Here is a 21,226-nt window from a genome sequence, read left to right as displayed (position 1 = left end):
AAATATGTATTTGATATATGTCATGGACATATATTTGTTAATGAGTAGTTTGTTTTTATCTGTTTCAGTGCTATGTTTTTATTATAAAAATTATGTTTGAGTTATTTGGTTTCTTCATTGCATATGATTCTTTAATGAATCACTTCCTTTACCTTCAACAGGTCACAATGAACTTTTGCATTTACTTCATTGTTGTACTCCTTAATGAGTAGGAAGATAGTTACCCCCTTAAGGACAGTAATATATCTTCTAGTTTATGTGTTCTTCTGTCTTCTTTCCTTCAGAAAACATTTTCGTTTAATGACTCACAAAAAATTCTAAAATAAATAGAGCTCTGTATTTTGCATTTGTGATAAAAATGCTAAACTATTATAAAGGTAATTAGCTCTTTCAAAAAAAAGTAACTTTTTACATAAATAAATGATTAATGAATAGTTGTGTTTGCTGAAATCATAGATCGATCTATCTTTCTTTCTTGCTTGCTTGCTTGCTTGCTTGCTTGCTTGCTTGCTTTCTCTTTCTTTTTGGTAGACAGCGCTGTCTTCAGATTCTAAAAGGTTAAAGGTTGTGTTAGAAAGCCTGTTGCTTTCCTATTCCTACTGCCACTTCCTCTACCTAGGTTCACCCCCCACTTCTCTTGGCAAAGAGAATAACTTTCTGGGCTACGCATTGTGTGGTAAATTTTGTTGTTTTTTGTTTGTGTGTGTTTTTCTTCTCTTATACTTGACAGATAACAAAGCTTCAGTTTCTTTTTCTGAAGAATTCAAACATCCCAAATTTGGAACACAGTGCCACCTACCTCTTTAGACCTCTCATAGTCTTCCTCCTGCAGTCATTTCCTTTTCTACCCAAACCCTGGCCTTTGAATCAGCACCTCCCTGAGACAGCACCTCTCACATTGCTCCCCTGGTTGGCTGCACTGAAGCTTACAGCCAGGTGATGTCTTCTGATCACTGTCTGGTTGCTCATCCTGAACACCATCTCTCACATTCTGGCTAGGGATAGTCCTTAGAGTATTTATTCTCACTTTTTTGTTTAATTTTTTTCTGTGTTTTTATGGGACTGCGTTTATGGCTGCCAGATAGAACTGTTCAATAATATCTGCTGTTTTCTAGACCCAGTAAAAAGTCAGGATTGGGGGTTCACATATATTTTTCCATTTGCAGTCTGGTTTTATTTGAATGATTGAGACATATACTTTAAAACAAACAAATTCTAGTATCTTTTTTTGTTTTGGCAGATACCTACTTTTATATTTTTTGTAATGTAGCATCTCTGTTTTCTTTGAAGTATATATACAGGCACATTCTGCTTTAATCTGAAAACTGGAGGTCGATCTTGAAAAGGGAAAGCAAACTGTGTCAGTGCTGTAGGGATCATTAGAGCAGTGCCAGTGGGCTGATACCAGCATGGCACAGTGGTCATCATGCATTTGTTAATCTGAAGTAAGAACACGTTTCTAAACAGCATGAAGGTACTGTTGGGTTGACTGCAAATTCGCCCCAATTGCAGAAATTATGACCCTTGTAATGTCCAAGGATTTATACCGTTCATTAATTGCCTGCTGATCTTTATCCTCTGTTTCCTCATCTGTTTCCCAGAAAGTTTTTGACTGCCCTCAAACTTACATTTTGATATCCAACATAATACTCTTACTTTGCTTCTACACAACAGATTAAGCACTGTCAGATTAAACACCTCATGTCATCCATTCAATATAAAATATTTTTGCCAAAAATAAAAGCAAATCACAGAATGAGAGGTAACAGCAAAATAAACTACTCATTTCAGAACATGATTGAGAATTAGCAATCAATATTTCAGTCTATCTACTTATGTTTAAATACTAGAGGATCGGCTGGGCGCGGTGGCTCACGCCTGTAATCCTAGCTCTTGGGAGGCCGAGGCGGGCGGATTGCTCAAGGTCAGGAGTTCAAAACCAGCCTGAGCAAGAGCGAGACCCCGTCTCTACTATAAATAGAAAGAAATTAATTGGCCAACTGATACATATATATATATAAAAAATTAGCTGGGCATGGTGGCGCATGCCTGTAGTCCCAGCTACTCGGGAGGCTGAGGCAGAAGGATCGCTCGAGCCCAGGAGTTTGAGGTTGCTGTGAGCTAGGCTGACGCCACGACACTCACTCTAGCCTGGACAACAAAGTGAGACTCTGTCTCAAAAAAAAAAAAAAAAAAATACTAGAGGATCACAAAAATCCCAGTATTCTTCAAATACTGCTTTCCTCTTCATTGCCTCTTTATACCTCCAGCACAGTTACTAGGTTTTTATTGGACTATCCCATTCTGTTCCAGGTCTCTTAATCCTTTTTAATATTTCCCACATTGTTATCTGTTATATATGTGTAATTTTGTTCTTTCTTTGAGTTTATCACTCTTTTGGGGCTGTGCCCTTTAATTTTTTTCCCATCGTAATGATGGTAATATTTTTTATTTTAAACGTTCTACTTATTTATTTTATAAATTTGCCCTTTTTTATACCAAGCTTTTTCCTTTCTTGTGTTTTCAATTCTTTATCACATATTTTTAATAATTGTTGTACACATATGTAAACATTTGTGTTCAATAATTCTAAAATCACAAAACTCAGGATCTATTAATAGTTATGCCATTATAGCATGCTGGTAAACCATCTGTCTTAAAAAAAAAAAAAAAAGTAAGTGAAGAAGTCCTGATTATTTATAGTGTTTCTCAATGATGGTGGTATAAATACTCCTATGTGGCAAATTTCAAGTTACTAATGGTTTAACAACCAGCTTTCAAAATTCCTGTATATTTAACAGTTGGTTCTCATAAGTCAGAATGAGATGAATCCAACATCCTGTTTATTGTTTCTGTTACTTTTCACTCATTGTATCTTTTGTGTTTTGGATTATGAGATCTTGCTTGATACCATTTAATTTCTTTGAAATGTGTCGCCTTTATTGAGAATGTTTATCTCCAGAGAGAATTTTTATTTCATTTTTCCAGGCACCTTAGGGATTTTACTAGCAAAGAACTACTTTTCATGTTTACTTTTTGCCTCTAGGTTTCCCATACCTTGCAAGTAGAATAATGCTGTGGTCCCCAAACCCTGGGCCATGGACCAGTACTGGTCCTGCGTGTTAGAAAATGGGTCTCACAGCAGGAGGTGAGTGGCAGGGGAGGAAGCGAAGCTTCATCTGTATTTATAGCTGCTCCCCATTGCTCACATCACTACCCGAGTTCCGGCTAGTGGCATTAGATTCTTATAGGAGCATGAACCCTGTTGTAAACTGTGCAAGTGAGGGATCTAGGTTACGCACTCCCTGTGAGAATCTAATGCCTGATGATCTGAGGTAGAGCTCAGGGCGGCAATGCTAGTGCTGGGGAGTGGCTGCAAATACAGATTATCACTAGCAGAGAGGTTTGACTGCATAGACTGTAATAAATCAACTGCTGTAGACTCATATCAAAACCCCATCAGTGACTGGCAAGTGACAATTAAGCTTCATCTGGTAGTAGGTTTTATAGTGGCAAGTGAGTTGATATATTGCAATTCTATAGCTGCAGCTGATGGCAGGCTTTAAGCCAGAATCCAACACTTATTTTAGTTTGCACATGGCCCGCCCATTATTTTATTTACCACTTCCATCTGTGCTTCTTTGTCACACTGCACACTGGTCACAGTTTTGGTAAGCTCAGAAGCTAATCTAGCAAAAATGAGTAAACAAACATCACTGGAGAGCTTCTTTGGAAAGGGGGAAAGACCCAATGATGAGACAGCAGAAGACTCTAAATCAGCCGCCAAAACGAAAGTTGCATTTAAAACAAAATACCCAGCTTCCTACTTAAATTATGGATTTGTTGCATTCTCTAAGCCCGCTTTGTATATGTGGCAATCAGCTATCCAACGAAGCCATGAAAGCTTAAAAACTACTTCACCACATGCAGATCAAGCACCCTGCATTAAAAGACAAGCCTTTGGAGTTTTTCAAAAGAAAAATAGTGAACACGAAGAATGTAAGCAATTATTGAAGGCCACCACTTCATCAAATGTGTCTGCACTGAGAACATGATTCTTTGTGGCTAACCACATTGCTAAAGCTAAGAAGCCCTTTACTATTGAAGAAAACTTGATCCTGCCTGCTGCTAAGGACATTTGCCATGAACTTTTAGGAGAAGCTGCTGTTCAAAAAGTGGCATGTGTTCCTCTTTCAGCTAGTACCCTAACTAGGTGAATTGATGAAACAGCAGAAGATACTGAGACACAACTGTTAGAGAGAACTGAGTCATCCTAGTATGTAAGCAGGTTGACAACAAGGCAACAATTTTTTTGTGTGTGTGTGCAATATAGTTTTCAGAAGAATGTGCATGAGGATATGTTATGTGTTCTTTTGTTGCCAACCAACACCACAGCTCAGAACTATTCAAGTCTTTGAATGATTACATATCAGGAAAACTAAATTGGTCATTTTGTGTTGGTATATGCATGGATGGAGTGGCTGCCATGACTGGATGGCTTTCTGGTTTCACTACTTGGGTCAAGGAAGTCATTTCTGAATGAGAGTCTACGCACTGTGTCGTCCATAGAGAAATGGTGGTGAGCTGAGAAATGTCACCTGAACTAAACAATGTTTTGCAGGATGTGATTAAAATTATCAACCACATTAAAGCACATGCCCTTAACTTATGTCTGTTGGCGTAGCTCTGTAAGGAGATGGATGCAGAACACACACATCTTCTTTTATTCACAGAAGAGAGAGAGCTTCCTAAAGGTACATCACTGGCCAGGGTTTTTGAGTTATGAGAGCCACTCCAGAGATTTCTTTTAGAAAAACAGCCGCCACTGGCAGCACATTTCAGTTACACAGAATGGGTCGCAAAACTTGTTTATTTATGTGACATATTCAACCTGCTTAATGAACTCAATTTGTCACTTCAGGGGAGAACAACTGTGTTCAAGTCAGCAGATAAAGTGGCTGTATTCAAAGCCAAACTGGAATTATGGGGACAATGAGTGAACATTGGGATTTTTGACATGTTTCTGCCTAACCACAAAAGACTCCCATACTAGGAAGGAATGGATCCACTACCCATTTGTGAATAGGCCAGATGAATTGACTTTTGTTCATGCTAGAAGAGGATTGACTGCTTGAGATTGTAAATGATGGTGACCTTAAAAGTATGTTTGAGACAACTTCAAATCTCCATACGTTCTAGATTAAAGTCAAGGTGGAATATTCTGAGATCGCCACAACATCACTGAAAAGCCTGCTTCCATTTCCAACATCGTATCTTTGTGAAGCAGGGTTTTCTGCAGTGACAGCAACCAAAAAAAGATTACAGAGTAGACTGGACATAAGCAACACAATTCAGGTATCACTGTCTCCCATCACCCCCAGATGGGACCATCTAGTTGCAGGAAAACAAGCTCAGGGCTTCCACTGATTCTGCTTTATGTTGAATTGTATAATTATTTCATCATATATTACAATGCAATAATAGAAATAAAGTGAACAATAAATGCAATGCACTTGAATCATCCCCAAACCATCCCCACATTCTCACCCCCTGGGCCATGGGAAAATTGTCTTCCATGAAACCAGTCCATGGTGCCAAAAAGGTTGGGGACTGCTGGAATAATTTCAAGCTGCACAGCTGGGTGAGGGGGGCCTAAGATTTAGAATTATTAGAGAAAGACCATTTCCCACACTGAGCCAAGGCTAAAGCAGACATGCTTCCTTGTATCTCCTACTCCGTGGATAGAGGTATTCTTCATTTTGAATCCCTGACTATTCTACTGACTTGGTGAACAGCTTAGATATACATTGACAGAGATGTTGGTTATGTTTTATCCATCATTTTTAGGTGTTCGGGAAAAGGAGAATTATAGGTTTTCTAATCATCCGCATTGTCAATAAAATAATTTTATATAGAATAATATGTTAATTTTCACCAAATACATCAACTCCACACTTAAAATTTTAAATTTTGCCAGTGAGTTAAAAAAGGATTTTTAAAACATCTCTGTAGGAGATAGTATAACATTGTAATAAAGAGTAAAGCTGCAGAATCAGGATAATTTGTGTTTTTATCTTCCTCATTTAATAGCTGAGGGATTTTAGGCACACACCTTACTTAACCTATCCATATCTTTTCTTTTCTATTAAAAACACATAATGAGAGTTGTTGTGAGGGTAAATGAAATGATACATTTAAAGCCTATAACACTGAGTGCTTGGTATACAGAAACGTTGAATACATGGTAGCTTAAAATATCTTTCATATTTTGAAGCCACTTACACAAACATTATCATTGCTAAAATAAAGATTTAACTTTAATGGAAAACATTCTTGTATCATTAAAAAGTTTTTAATTATGTATTTGTAGAAACATTGAAAAATCAATGCGGATATCTGATTATCGGAATTAATTTACAGAAAAATGACTGGTAGAGGTTTTTAATTAAAGTAATAGTTATTGAATATTGTTAACGTATCTCTTTGTGTTCTCAAATCGTATGTATATGGAAACATCTGAAAGACAATGTATATATTTTCATATGGTAGAAAAGATTTTTTTCTAAATGAGTAAACATGCTTATCAGTTGAAGTTTTTTTCTTTGAGGAAGAGTATCCTATTTGTTTTGGTTTTTAGAAGTGCTTTGATAAGCAGTATAACTCCAGGAGCATGCTCAAGTTACAAAACACATTTGGTAATTTGATCTACCAAAGACAAAAGAATTTGTTTTGCTTAGGATGGGGCAGAGGGAGGTGGGAGAAGTAAGGTGAAGAAGACACATGAGACTGAGATGCTTACTGTGTGTAGCACTTCCCTTGACCTCCCAAATCTTCACTAAAATTCTATTACTGTTAAAACATAGAAAATGTGTTGTGTGGGACTTTCCTCCCTTAGATACATACATGCCACTGTCTTTAGGCATCTAAAATAACTAACATATCTGTGAATCTGTTGTTTTCCTTTTTGTTGATGACCTGTTTCTTCTGGTTGAATGTGTATTTTAATCCTTGGTTCAGTAACTTTATTAGGATTTAGCTCTATGTTAATCCATTATTTTTTCTTGAAATAGAATAAGCCCCTTTTGATCTGACATTCCAAATCTGACATATTAGCAAAGTTTTCTTTTACCTTCAAAGATTTTTTTTTTCTGTTTCATATTTTCTTTTCTTTTTTATAGTTCCCAGTAATAATCTGTGTGTTGGTTTTCTGTTATCTGTCTTCCACATCTGCCATCTTTTCTTTCCTTACTCTAATCTTAGTCCTTTATACTTCACTTGGTCATTGGTATAGTTTTTTACACTGGCAGTTCTCCTCTTTTATTTTTCTAATATAGTTTTTAAATCTATAAGGTCATTTTTTCTCTGCCATCTTCCATTTTACCTTATTCTGTCTTGTAATTATTTTAAATTTTATTTGATGTTTTGTTTCTCTTCTTTGATTTCTTCAAACGTAGATGCCAGCTTATCTTTGAAATGCAATGATGATATTGCCTAAATTCATTTCTTGTAATTTTTACTCCAACTTCACCTGATTTTGCTTTTACTTTTTCTTTTTATTATTTCTAAAGATATTTTTGTTTGAGTTCCATACTATATATCTGCTATTTATTACACATTTAAATCTGTGTCATTCTATCCTGACCTGTTATTTGACTTAATCATTGTTAGCTTCCCTCAGCTTCCTTTTGTGTTTACCCACATCTTATTTTGAACCTTATTTCTTTACAGTTTGAGCCAGAAGACTTTAAAATCTCAGCTATATGGTTGGATTTGGGAAAGAAGGAAACAGTGATTGGGATATAAATGTAGCTATGATAGAAAGGTGTCAACAGCTGAAGTTTGTAGGCATATGCAAACTCCAAACATTCTACTATAATATATGCTAACCCCTTTGCCCTAGAATTGTGTCTTTTACTAAAGGGAAATTCCCTTAGATTTCTTTCCATTCTTCAGGAAGCAGATGTTATATGGCGGAAGGCCAGGTTATTGTGGAGTTCTTGCAGCAAACAGGTTTTTGTTGCTGGGTAATGATTGATTTATTCAACAAAATTATTGAGTACCTACTGGGTATGAGGTACTGTACTATCATCAAAGAGTTTATATTTTAATTGAGGGTAGAGACAATAAAATAAATACATAACATAAAATATTGCTGTCTGATGGAGCATGATAAATGCTAACAAAAAAATAGAGAAGCAGGATATAAGATGTTAGTGGTTAGTGTACATTTGTTTCTTTTCAGTCTAATATGATCAGTAACTCCAAACATAAATCCCAATTTCCATTACTTCTCTCTACTCAACTTCTTGTTTGGGGTGCCCTTCAGATTTAGAAAGCTAGGTCATGGGAAAAGTAGTTAGTATGAACATATGGTCCTCATCCAGCTGGTTTTTTGCCATTCTGTTAGGAAAATGAACCCTGTGGACTTAAGTTCCCTGTAGCCTTTATATGCCCCCCAAGTAAAGGCCATCTTACTTACCACTTTTAACATATATTAGATACCATATGGATTTGGTATGTGTTCCAGAATTCTGCATTCTCTTCTGTTTATCTAAATTCCCATTCCCATTCAAGACAATATCACGTTTGGATAGGGTAGTATTATTATCAATTTTAATACATAGTATGGCACATATTAAAATCACAGTTGCTCTTTTAACAAAATTCTCTTAGCTATCTATCCTCGCATACATTTGTTCTTCTCAATGAACCATAAAACCATCATTTCCAGTGTTCCCTCAAAACTGGATTCAGATCAAAATAGTATAAAATTTTTGTATTAATTTGAGCAGGACCGACACTTTAAGGTTTCTAATTCAGGAACATATGTCTTTTAATTAATTCACATTTTTCATATCCTAAGACAGAATTTTGTAGTTTTAATATAGGTATTTTGCTTTTCTTAAATTTATTCTTGAGTATTTTATAGCTTTCATCCCTGTTGTGATAGGAAATTATTTTCTATTCTTTAAATTGTGATTGGAAGTGGTGAAACTGGTAGTTTTTACAGACTTATTTTCTTTCTAGCCATATAACTAAATTACCTCAATAATTTTATAGAGTTCTAGTAGTCCTTTGAGTTTTGTAGGTACATAACCACATTATCTGAAAACAAAATATTTTATTTATTAATGTAATATTTGCTGCTGGGTTTTGGTAAATCGTTATACTTTTCATTTTTTACTGTGAGGTGTTTTTTTTTTTTATTTAAGTAATGGTTCTTGGATTTAGTAAAAAGCCTTTTATTAGTCTGTTGTAACAAATTACCACAAATTTAGTGGATTAAAACAAAACAAATTTATTATCTTATTGTTGTAGAGGTCAGAAGTCCGAAATGGGTCTCTCTGGGCGAAAATCAAGATTCCAGCAGGTCTACATTCTTATAGGAGACTCTGGGGAAAATCCATATTCTTGCACTTTCCATCTTCTAGAGACTGCCCATATCCCTTGGCTTGAGGCCCCTTTCCATCTTCAAAGCCAACAGTGGCCAAGTCTTATCAAGATGTCATCTCGGCCGGGCGCTGTGGCTCACGCCTGTAATCCTAGCTCTTGGGAGGCCGAGGCGGGCGGGTTGCTCAAGGTCAGGAGTTCAAAAAACCAGCCTGAGTAAGAGCGAGACCCCGTCTCTACTATAAATAGAAAGAAATTAATTGGCCAACTGATATATATATAAAAAAAATTAGCCAGGCATGGTGGCGCATGCCTGTAGTCCCAGCTACTCGGGAGGCTGAGGCAGAAGGATCGCTCGAGCCCAGGAGTTTGAGGTTGCTGTGAGCTAGGCTGACGCCACGGCACTCACTCTAGCCTGGACAACAAACCGAGACTCTGTCTCAAAAAAAAAAAAAAAAAAAAAAAAAAAAAGATGTCATCTCTCTGATTCTAACCCTTCTGCCTCCCTCTTCCTCATTTAAGTACCCTTGTCATTATCTTTGTATCCCCCTCAGGTAATGCAGAATGAGCTCCTTGACATAAGGTTAGCTGATTAGCAACCTTACTTCCATCTGCAACTTTAATTCCCCCTTGCCATCTAGCGTAACATATTTACTAGGTCCTGAGATTAAGACCTGGACATCTTTGGGGAGCCATTATTCTGCCTCTTACAGCCTTTTTGTTATTAATATCTATTGATAAAAATCATGTGATCTTTCTTCCTTGATCTGATGTGATGAATTATAGTGGTAGATATTCCAGTGGTCAACAACCCTTTTCTTCTCAGAACAAACCCTCCTGGAACGCAGTATAGTGTTCTCTTCTTAATTCTACAAAATTGAATTTGCTGATGGCTTATTTAGAATATTTAGCTTTATACTTATAGGAAAAATTAATCTATATTTCTGGTATGATGTTTTTACAGCTATGCTTGTATCATAAAATGTATAGAAGACGTTTTGACTTTTTCTCTACTTTAAAATAGCATAAAAGAAATTGTCTTTAAGGAAGATAGAATTTAGGCTGTGCAACTCTCTGGTATCACAGCCAATTTTGGTAATTTATATCCTGATGTAAAACTTTCTATTTCCTGAATTATCCAGTTTATTCCAATAAAGTTACACTTTATATTCTATTTTAATACTTCTAATTGTTTTAGTATCATTTTCCTCATATATAATGTCATGCTTTTTCTCTCCTTTCCTTTATAGTTTATTTGACTTTGTATTGGCTTTTCTTTTTTCCTAATGTCTTAACTGAATTCTTAACTCACCTATGTTCAGTCTTTTATCCAGAGTAAAATTATATAATGCTGTATTTTTTTTTGCATTTATCTATATCCCAGAGGTTTTCATTTGAAGTGTTATTTTTTGTTAATGTCCAGATAATTAATAATTTTATGTTGATTTGATTTCTTCTCTAGTCCAGGACTTATTAGAGAGTTTTTCAATCCCAAGTTAATTTTGATTGTTAATGGAATTACATTATGGGCAAAGAAAATATTGTTTTAAATTTTTTAGAATTTTTTAAAGTTTCCTTGTATTTGAGTATATGTTATATTGTGTATGTTATGTTAATGTTCCTTGAACATAAGAAAATATACTTTTGTCTCCTATGTTAACAATATTCTATAAATTGTGTAGGACATTATATGGTAAAATTAAGCTTATTAGTTTTATATTTTTAAGGGTCTTATATATTTTTGCTTATTAACTATCCACTTAATATGTAAAATCTGAAAGAAATATATTAATATTTTCGCTCTTTTATCATGTTTTATCTATGTTTTTACCATTTTTTTAAGGATTTTTCTAAATATTTGGTTCCTATGTTGTTTGCTATATGAAGATTTATTCCTATATCATCTATAGGGGAGTAGCTTTTGTTTTTACTTAATATCCCCACTTTGTCTCATTTGAATGTCTTTGGATATGAATTCTGCTTTATCTGTTATTATCACTATTCCTACTTTCCATATATTACATTTGCGCGATTCACCTTTTCTCATTTTTTAAATTTTCAACTGATTTTCCTATGTTTTTTACTATGTTTCTGTTAAACTACAAATAGAATTTTGGTTTTTTAACCCAATATGGCCTCCTTTGACTTTGACAGAGAAATCAGTCTATTAACAATGTGTGCTAATCAGCATATCAGGTTTTATTTCTCCCAACACATTTTTTGTCCACTGTATGTTATGCTTCTCCATTATTACTTAGTTTCTCTTTTCTTACTTTGCTAACTTGGCAAAGTTTCTCTTTATTTTCTTTTCCCTATTTAATCCTTTCTATTAACTTGCAAGTTTACTCTGCTTTTCCAATTTGTTCATGTCTACATTCCTATTCTGAAGAGTCATAATTCCTATATTCCTCCTTTATTATATCAGTATTAAATAATAATTATGCCTGTACCATTTCACCAAATTATTTTATTAACGTTCTTTAAAGAAGAAGTTTAGAACCTTTTCTTTTCTCCCCTTCCCGTTTACTAAAACCTTTTTGCTGAGGTAGTTCAGGATTTTTACTACTGGGCTGTATTTAAGCTTTCACTTCTAATATATATTTTCTCCCTCAAGAACCTTTCTTATCACTTGTCCTATAAATTCATTCTCATAGTATCATCCATTTAGATTATACATTTCAAGAATAATTGTGCAGTACTGGACTCTTCATCTTATCCTTTCAATGCATGCTGTTTGAAAATGCCATACTTTTTATTATAAAATATTTTATACAAAAATAAACCCATAATGCATATGACATATGTAAAACAAAGTAATTAACATCCACGTATCTACTCACATGGATGAGTATAAATATTACCAACACTCTTGAAACTCATTGGATCTTTCCTCCCTGATCACGTCCTTTTGACACTTTCTTCAGAAAAACTCTATATCTTGAATTTGAGATTTATCATTCTCTTGTATTATTCTTCAGATTTTCAGAATATCTATGTGCCCCTTACCAATACACTCTTTAGTTTTGAGGGGTTTTTCCACTTATAGAAATGGTATCATATGGTATGTATATTTCTACAATTTGATCTTATTGCCTAATAAAATATTTTGAAGTTCGTTGATTCTGATGTGTATATCTGGTTTATTCATTTTTTTATACACTATCTTATTCCAATCTATGAGTGTCTATCATTTATCCTTTCTCATGTTGATTGACATTTGCTTCCACTTTGAGGCCTGTTAAATACAATGCAGCTGTGAACATTCTTGCACATGTGTCCTGTAGCTCATGTGTAAGCATTTCCACAGACAAGGTACACACCTGCATTTGGGATTGCTCAGAAGTCAGAGTATTGAGCAAGGAGTGACATAGTCTGATTTAAGTTTTTAAAGTTTCTCTCAGCTGTGTAGAGAATAGTCTATAGAAAAATGAAAGCTGGGAAATCAGCCAGCACATTTTGCAATAGTCCAACTGTGATGGTGGTGACTAAAATTATGGTAGTAGCAGTGGAAATGGGAGGAAGGGATTGAGTTATATTTTCATGGTAATCCACCAAGATTTGCTGTGATGAATTGGATGTGAGGGAAGAGAGTAAGTAAGGTATCAATAATGACTCTAGAGTTTTTGGCCAGAGCAAGTTTGTAAATGGATTTGCAAAAACTAGAAGATGTAGTTTTTGGGCCAGTGCATCAAAGTTCTACTCTAAACATACTAAGTTGGGTGGAAAAGCTGAGTAGACAGTTGGAATGTTGGATCTAGAGTTCCTGGAAAAGGCTGGAACTAGAATTATAAATTTGGTGATCATTCATATCCAGATGATATTAGAGATATAGGACTAGATGCCATCACCTAGAAAGAGAGTATAGATATCTAAGAGAAGTCTGAGGATTGAACTCTGGGCAGTCCAAGATTTAGAAGTTGAGAAGATGAAAAAGAGCCAGCCAGAGAGACTAAAAGAGTGGCAACAAGAGTGAGGTATGTGGAAGCCAAGGGAATAGAATATTATAAGCAGGAAATGATCAACTGTACTAAGTATTACTGATGGGTTGATTAAGACAAGGACTGAGAATTGATATATTAGGATTGGAACAAATCTTAAAGACATTTAGTTAAAACTTTGTGCTCTTTCTGACAATCTCTTACCTATACCTCTTCTCTAGAATCCCATCAAATGAAAATGCAGTTCATGCCTGAAATTCCAGGGTGATTGTGTTAGTGGATAGAAAGAGTTTGGGCTTTAAAGTCCATATAATCTGCACTCTACTACTGCAACGTTGGGCATGGCATCTTCTCCACTCTTCATTTTTCCAGTGTACAAATGAAGTTAATACCTTTCAAGATAGTTGTGAGGCTAAATGATACATACATACACACACACACATATATACACACACACACACACATATATATATATAAAATTCCTGTCATATAGAAGATATTCCATGAATATTACTTCCCTTCCCTTTGTGACTCATTTCTTCCCCAGAAAGCCTGTTTGATTTCTTTAAACAATATTGTATCCTTTCGTTTATTGACCCTGGCAATTGTTTCCCGGTCACTTACAAGTTCTACATCAACTTCTTGGGGCTTTATAGAACATGTGTAATCCATTTTCTTTATGACAATACCATGGACTCAGAAATCACAAAGGCAAATGCTACCTACAGAGACTAGGTAGGTAACTTAATTGGGTGCAATGGCAAGACTTAAGAAAACGGGTCATTGGCTTACCACCAATTTGTGGCAGGAACTGGGAAAACTGGAGTGCTCATGTTCCATCCAAAAGCAGCAGCTACAACTCAACTGTAACAGATTTTGGCCACCTAACTAATTCAGGTATGTTCTCATGATTATGGTCAGCACTGTATGAGCCAAACAAAACATGTCTACGGTCAGGTACTAGAGCTAGCAAATTGCAACCTCTGCCTAGATAATTGCAAACAGTTATCAGGCTTCCTTTAGCTAAACAGCCCAATCACTTCATACTGATAAGCAGCCCATGCCTAGCACAGAGCATGGGCTCAATCCAACCTGCTCTCAGATCACCAGGACTTTCTTTAATTCACCCGAAAGAATCTGTGAACTAGCAGCAGCCCAGATAAGCATCCTGGACTTCTTTAATCATTTCTCATGAGCAGATTCTACTCCTCTCACCATCAGACGTTTTTTTCCCCTAACATGTCATGATCCATTGAAGTCAAAACTGTAGAAATATAATTGTGGTCTGACCAGAGCAGGGCATAGATTCTCTCCTCCCTTAATTTAGAAAAGGGGAATTGTTAATTTGGGGTCTGTAGATCTTATAATAGTTCATGGATTGATTCCAAAGGATCTATGAACCTGCAGAAATTGTATAAAAGATTTTGTGAGGCTCGTACATATATGTACATCATTTAACAGATTCTTAAAAGAATAGAACCCGGAAGATTCAACAACCACTATAGACTATGTTCCAATTAATGTAATCTGTAACATTAGCTTTTGGAAGCCTGTTCTGTCAGAATATTGTCCAATATTGAAATGTAAGTTAAAACCACAATGAGATATCATCTTACGCCAGTCAGAATGGCCTTTATTAAAATGAGAAAAAATAACAGATGTTGGCATGTATGTGGTGAAAAGGGAACACTTATACACTGTTGGTAGGTTAGTAAATTAGTACAACCTCTATGAAGATCAGTGTGGAGATATCTCAAAGAACTGACAATAGATCTACTATTTGATCTTCCAATCCCCACCAGTGGATATCTACCCAGAAGAAAAATCATTACATCAAAAAGATGCCTGCACTCATGTTTATCGCAGCACAGTTCACAATCACAAAGATAGGGAATCAACCTATGTGCCCATCAACTGATGAGTGTATAAAGAAAATGTGATTTATTTATATATATATGTATATATATATTAACATATATACACACACAGAGTATTACTCAGTGATAAGAAAGAATGAAATGTCCTTTTGCAGTAACTTGGATAGAACTGGAGGCAATTATCCTAAGTAAAATAACTCAGGAACAGAAAAATACCATGTTCTCACTTATAAGTGGAAGCTCAACTATGGCTACTCAAGGGCGCAAAGAGTGGTGTAATGGACACTATAGACTCAAAATGGAAAGTAGGAGGAGGTGAAGGAAAAATTATCTGTGGGTAAAATGTATACTATTTAGGTGATGAGTATACCAAATGCCCAAACTTCACCACTGTACAATATATACATATAATGGAATTAAACTTGTACCCCCTAAATCTATTAAAATGAAAAAAAAAGGGAAACTAAATAAAAGGTTAGAAACAAATGAAAAAGAATATTGACCAATACTAATCATTGTCTCTATTAAAAGCTCTTTGTCTTTTCATTCATGTCTTTTCATACAAAGGCCCATAACTGCCAGGTACACAATGTTGTAATTTAATTACCCACACTCCACCAACCCAATGAATGGTGCTGTACTTAATTATTTAATCTAAGTCTGATACCTAACATTTTTTCATTTTATTTCATTTTATTAGATTGTTGCTAAAATCTGTAATGCTGTGATTCTAAGACTTAAGAAAAATAATATTCTGTTGGGAAATTTAGCTCATATATATTTACGTTTTTTTTTTTCCTTCTCTATAGGTCGAAAGTTTAAAAAGTTCAATAAAGTCAGAGTTATGAGATCACTAGATGCTGTTGCTCTCCCACAGCCAGTGGGCATTTCAAGTGAAAGCCAAGCCTTAAGCCAGAGGATCACTTTTTCACCAAGTCAAGAATTACAGTTGATCCCACCACTGATCAACCTGTTAATGAACATTGAACCGGATGTGGTCTATGCAGGACATGACAACACAAAACCAGATACCTCCAGTTCTTTGCTGACCAGTCTTAATCAACTAGGCGAGAGGCAACTTCTTTCAGTAGTCAAGTGGTCTAAATCATTGCCAGGTAATAATAATTTGTATATAACAGCATGTAATAGAAATGTACCATGTTTGTTATTAGATTATTAAATGAAACAGTCTATACAGTAAATTAACTATAATGTTATATATGTTATACTATAACAGCATGTTACAGTATATGTTGCAGCAATTCAAAATATTTGTCTAGGATCCTAATAGGTGTTATGAAAATATAAAAGAAGTAGAGAACACATTGAGTTCTATTGATGAATCATGAATTGCATACATGAAACAGCTAAGAAATAGTATAAGTTTATGTGTTCAACCACACATATTTGAGTAGTTCAGAGAAAGACAAGTTGACCATTTTTTTAAAAATGTCTAATTCATTCTAAACCCCAATTGAACCAACTTTAATTGGTCAAAAATAAAACTGAATGTACCAACTCACATAACAAACCAAAATATAGTATCAGGTACAGCAAGGTGACACAATAGTCAATTAAGAAAACAAAATTTCTAAACATAAATAATTTGCACATGGAAAGATGAACCTCCGGTCACTATTTACTCTAATTTTTACCCAGACAAAGGGAGTAGAGCCCAGCAACAGAGAGAACTTGTGTTATATCATCATGAAAGGATTTAGGTCACTTCATTTATCAACTATTTTTGCTCAGCACAGCTCTCTGGGAGCCAGGTGGTTGAAAGAATTACAAGGAGGAAATTCTCACTTGGTTAAAAGTTAGACTGCAGAATGCCTATGTAGCCATTGCTTGTGGAGCTGTTAGTCCCATAATTAGAAATAGAACTTTTTAAAAAAATAAATTACATTCTCTACACATGAATAAAATCCTTATACTGCTTTAGACCAATTTATTTTTCCAATATTTGATCAGGAATTAAGCATATTATGTTCTTTTCCCAAATTCAATAGCTTTTTTAATGAAAAGAATTTTTTCCCAATTTGGCTTAATATATTTCTCAGTTATTATTCTACCTGAAAGGTTTCAAATACAATAGATGAATCATTATTGAAAATTCAGTTATATGAAACAGAAAGGAAAATAGATTCCTATTTGTTGAATCTTCTTAAAAATATATATTGAGCAAAGTTGATAAAATTCAGTATGCTAGTGGAGATGAAGTAATTTTATAGGTAAATCAAAATGCCCAGGTTCTTTTTAGCTTCATTCTTACTGAAAGGCCTTGGAAAGGTATTATTATTATTTTTTTACAAAAGTTCTGAATGTCTAAAACTCACTGTAAAGTAGTTATTAAATTTGATAGATCTTTATTAAATAAAAATATCACAAAAGAATTGATGAACTTTTTCTGTTTAAAAATGAGTGTTTAAATGTGTTTAATTTTGTCAATTTTTCTATTTAGAAAAGGTAATTTCTTTGGTTTTCATTGATATAGTTCATATTCTTTTTGTTTGCATTTTGAAGGTTCTTTACTATTTAAAAAGATTCAAGCTTCAGCTGGCAAAGTTAGGAAATAACCAGTTACAATTAAAAAGATAATTTATTTACTTTGGATAAAAAGTAAGTGAGATTTTTAAGTTGAAACAATTATCTATCAGGATTTTTTGACCCCACACAACCTCAGAAAAGAATGAGAGGAAATTTTTACATTGAATTTGGTAGCAACTTTTTTAATGTTGCAAAGTGTAATTCATGTGTAGTGAATCAGAATGACAACATACCAGTATTACACATACTGTTTCTATTGACTATAAACAGGGAAGCATTGATATTATCAAAGTATAGTGTGTTCTGTGGTCTTTTAAAATCATATTTGCATGGCCTGCATTTGGGGAGTAGCACCACTGAATGAATGATGAAAATAGTGAACTAGAGTGACTATATTGACTTCTGAGAAAGGACTCGGGGAGGGACACTAGTCTATAAAGTAGTCTGGTATCATAAGCTAATTGAAACTGATTTCAGTTGACCTTAAATAAAGTTACAATTATTATTCACTGATTTACTCAAAAAATATCTATTATATACCTGTTGTGTGTAAAACCTAACAATTAAACAGCGGTTTAGAAAGAAAAGCCACAAGGCTAGGCTTATGGTATTAATGCATTTTGGTGCAGCACATCCTAGCATCTGATCATCCGTTTTGCATGCAAGAGAAATTTATTTTATTCATTCCCTCATGTGTAACAAGACTAATACATCTGTGGAAGATGGACTTTTATTAAATGAGTCTCACTAATAAGCCAGAATGTCAATTTACTCATTTATACTGCAAAAAATATATACATACTACCAGGAAAACATGTTGACAGATCAACATGTTGCCAGATCAACATTTTCTATTTCTTTCAAAATAGAAAACAGTATTTGGGATGTCATATAAAGAGAAGATGCAGAATGATCATCATAACAAAGGTGACAGAACCTAGACATAGATCTGCAGGTGCCTGGAGAATTCTTGTTGCCTCATCGAGGGGTCCTTATTTGTTCTTTGTCTGTACTCTTCCATTATCTTGGACCTATTACCATAATTGCAGCTTATCTTACATCTTCCCAGTAATATTTTAGATATATCATTTTTCCATAATAGAAACTTGTAAGATGCACCAGCCTCACGACAGCACATTTATAAACCATCTCTTAGAATACATTGCATATAACATTTAGCATTTATATATGAATGATTGAATGATTTTTACATTGACTTTGTAGCTTTAGTGGTATTATTTTCTTATTTTAAGTGTAGAGCAATGCAATATTTGAAACATTTTTAAAATGAAGAAGACATATTCCCTCTATTAAGGAACTCAATCCAATGGGAGAGAGAAGATACCCCAAAAAACTGTAGTGTTATGTGAAAGTGAAATAAAATACAGACATAAAGAAAGTGGAGACGGAAGAACAGTTTTGGCTTCAGGGCCTAGAGAAGGCTTCAGAGACAAGGCATCAGTTAAACTGCACCTTGAAGGACAAATATGATTTTGATAAATCATAAGAAGAGAAAGCAATCCAGATAGAAGGAACAGTGTGGCTGAAATAAGGAATGAATATTTGGTGAATACCATTATGAGGCAGTGGTTCCCAGTCTTTTCAAGTGTGAGGGGCCCTTAGTAACATCAAAAATTTTATCATACACTTGCCCCACAGTATAGTAATTAAAGCTTTTAGTAGCTGCTGTTTGAGAAAACACGTTTGTGCATATGGTTCCTCAGACACAACTGCAGTAAGTACTGGCCTCTGGAGGTTTCATCACCCAAATGTTAAGAAACCACTGACAAACTTATATTGAGGAGAGTATTGGAAAGTAAATTTAGAGGTGTGAGTTATGGACTGATCAAGGAAGGTCTTAAAAGTCAAGATATGTTTCAGAAACTTAATTACTAATAATGAGTACTCATTCCCAATTCAGTTCCTTTAAATAGTCTCTGTCCTGTACATTGATACTTGTAGCAGAATTGATGTAACAGAGAGGTCTGAGGGAAACATTTCCTTTTTATAAATTTTGTGTTGATACTTCAATTAACCTGGTGAAAAGTTGTTAAGGTCAACTTTGACACTGTTAAACATTGCAGTTTTGAGTACTTGCCTTATCTCTTGATTTCAGTTAGCCAGACTACTTGCAATTATTTGTATCAGAAGATTGGACACTACTTTGCCTAATTTTCTGGCTTTCAAGCGTGCCAAGACATCTTTTGAGTCAGTGACAGTCATTGCATCTGTGACAAAGGATGTTTTTCTTCCCAAATCAAAAGAGCAAATCAAATTACTACCCCTCAAAAAGGGATGAGAGTAGCCTACTAGGAATAAGGATATACCTTGATAAATGCTTTTATATAAAAACTTTAAAAAATGATTTTTCTAAAGGATACCCTTTTCCACTGAAACTACTATTGCCAATGCCAGCAAAATTTTGTCCTTGTCAAATCACGTGAATACTTTCAGGTTTTAACATGTTTCACATGCTTCTGTGGCTTTCGGCAAAGTAACTATTTCTTGCTGAAACTCTTGCCTTGGCATTATCACTTCCCCTCCAGGTAGACATGTTTCTCTCAGTTTACACATTTTTCTAACTCCTTTGTGGATTTGTTCTTCCACCCACATCATAATTTTGGCATGTCCTGGTTTCCATTCTTTTCTCACTCTGATGGGTTCATTCATTGTCTTATCTTTAATTACCGCTATATTTCTATGACTCCTAAATACATAGTGCCAGCCCAGACCCTCTACTGAACTGTTGGACAATAGATTTCAATGGCTTATTACATATCTCCTCCTGGATAAACTTCCAAGTCAAGGTGACCTTGTACTCCATAAACCTAAAACCTTTTTCTCTACCTTGAAATGGCACCTCAGCCAGAATCTTTAGTATCATCTTTGGCTCAGTTTCTCCTTCACATCCTGTGCAATTAGTTGTCAAATTCTGTCAGCTCTACTTATTAAATATATGATTCATTATACATGCTACTTCTATTGCTAGTGCCCTGACTTAGTTTGGTCCTCATCATTTTTTTACCTAGATTTATGTTGTAGCCTCCTGGCTGATCCCATTCCCACCAGTTTCACACAGCCTCCAAATGATCCTCTATTCTGCCCCCAAAATCATCTTTCTTAAACAATCATCATCATATTTTTCCCTTTTCAGTGTAAAGTTGAAACTCCTAAGCCTTAATATCCAAAGCTCCTCTGTGATTTGGCACCTAAATGTGCAATGTTATCTCTCACCATTCCTTTATTTTTATTTTTGATTTGGGGGGGGAATTTTTTTTTTCTAGCCTGTCATAAAAATATTTCACAATCCTATGCACTTTTTTAAACTTTATTATTTCAGCATATTCTGGAGGTACAAATTTAGGTTACGTATAGTGCCTTTGCCCCACCTGAGTCAGAGCTTCAAGTGTGTCTATCCCCCAGTGTGCACTGTACCCATTAGGTATGAATATAACCATCCCCTCTACTCCCCTC

At 34.9% G+C, this 21,226-nt stretch overlaps 1 protein-coding gene across 2 annotated transcripts in view; it reads left to right on the top strand.

Moving 5' to 3' along the window:
- The window catches only part of PGR (progesterone receptor), a 94,004-nt gene that overhangs the window by 36,536 nt on the left and 36,242 nt on the right, over window positions 1–21,226 (top strand). For both annotated transcript variants that reach the window (XM_012770555.3, XM_012770554.2), the window contains exon 4: window positions 16,015–16,320. In XM_012770555.3, coding sequence (XP_012626009.2) covers window positions 16,015–16,320 — 306 coding nt within the window. The remainder of the gene's footprint in view (window positions 1–16,014; window positions 16,321–21,226) is intronic.

This window comes from Microcebus murinus, chromosome 4 (assembly GCF_040939455.1).
Source record: "Microcebus murinus isolate Inina chromosome 4, M.murinus_Inina_mat1.0, whole genome shotgun sequence".
Classification (NCBI taxonomy): domain Eukaryota; kingdom Metazoa; phylum Chordata; class Mammalia; order Primates; family Cheirogaleidae; genus Microcebus; species Microcebus murinus.
This window is presented reverse-complemented; position numbering and strand designations above follow the sequence as displayed.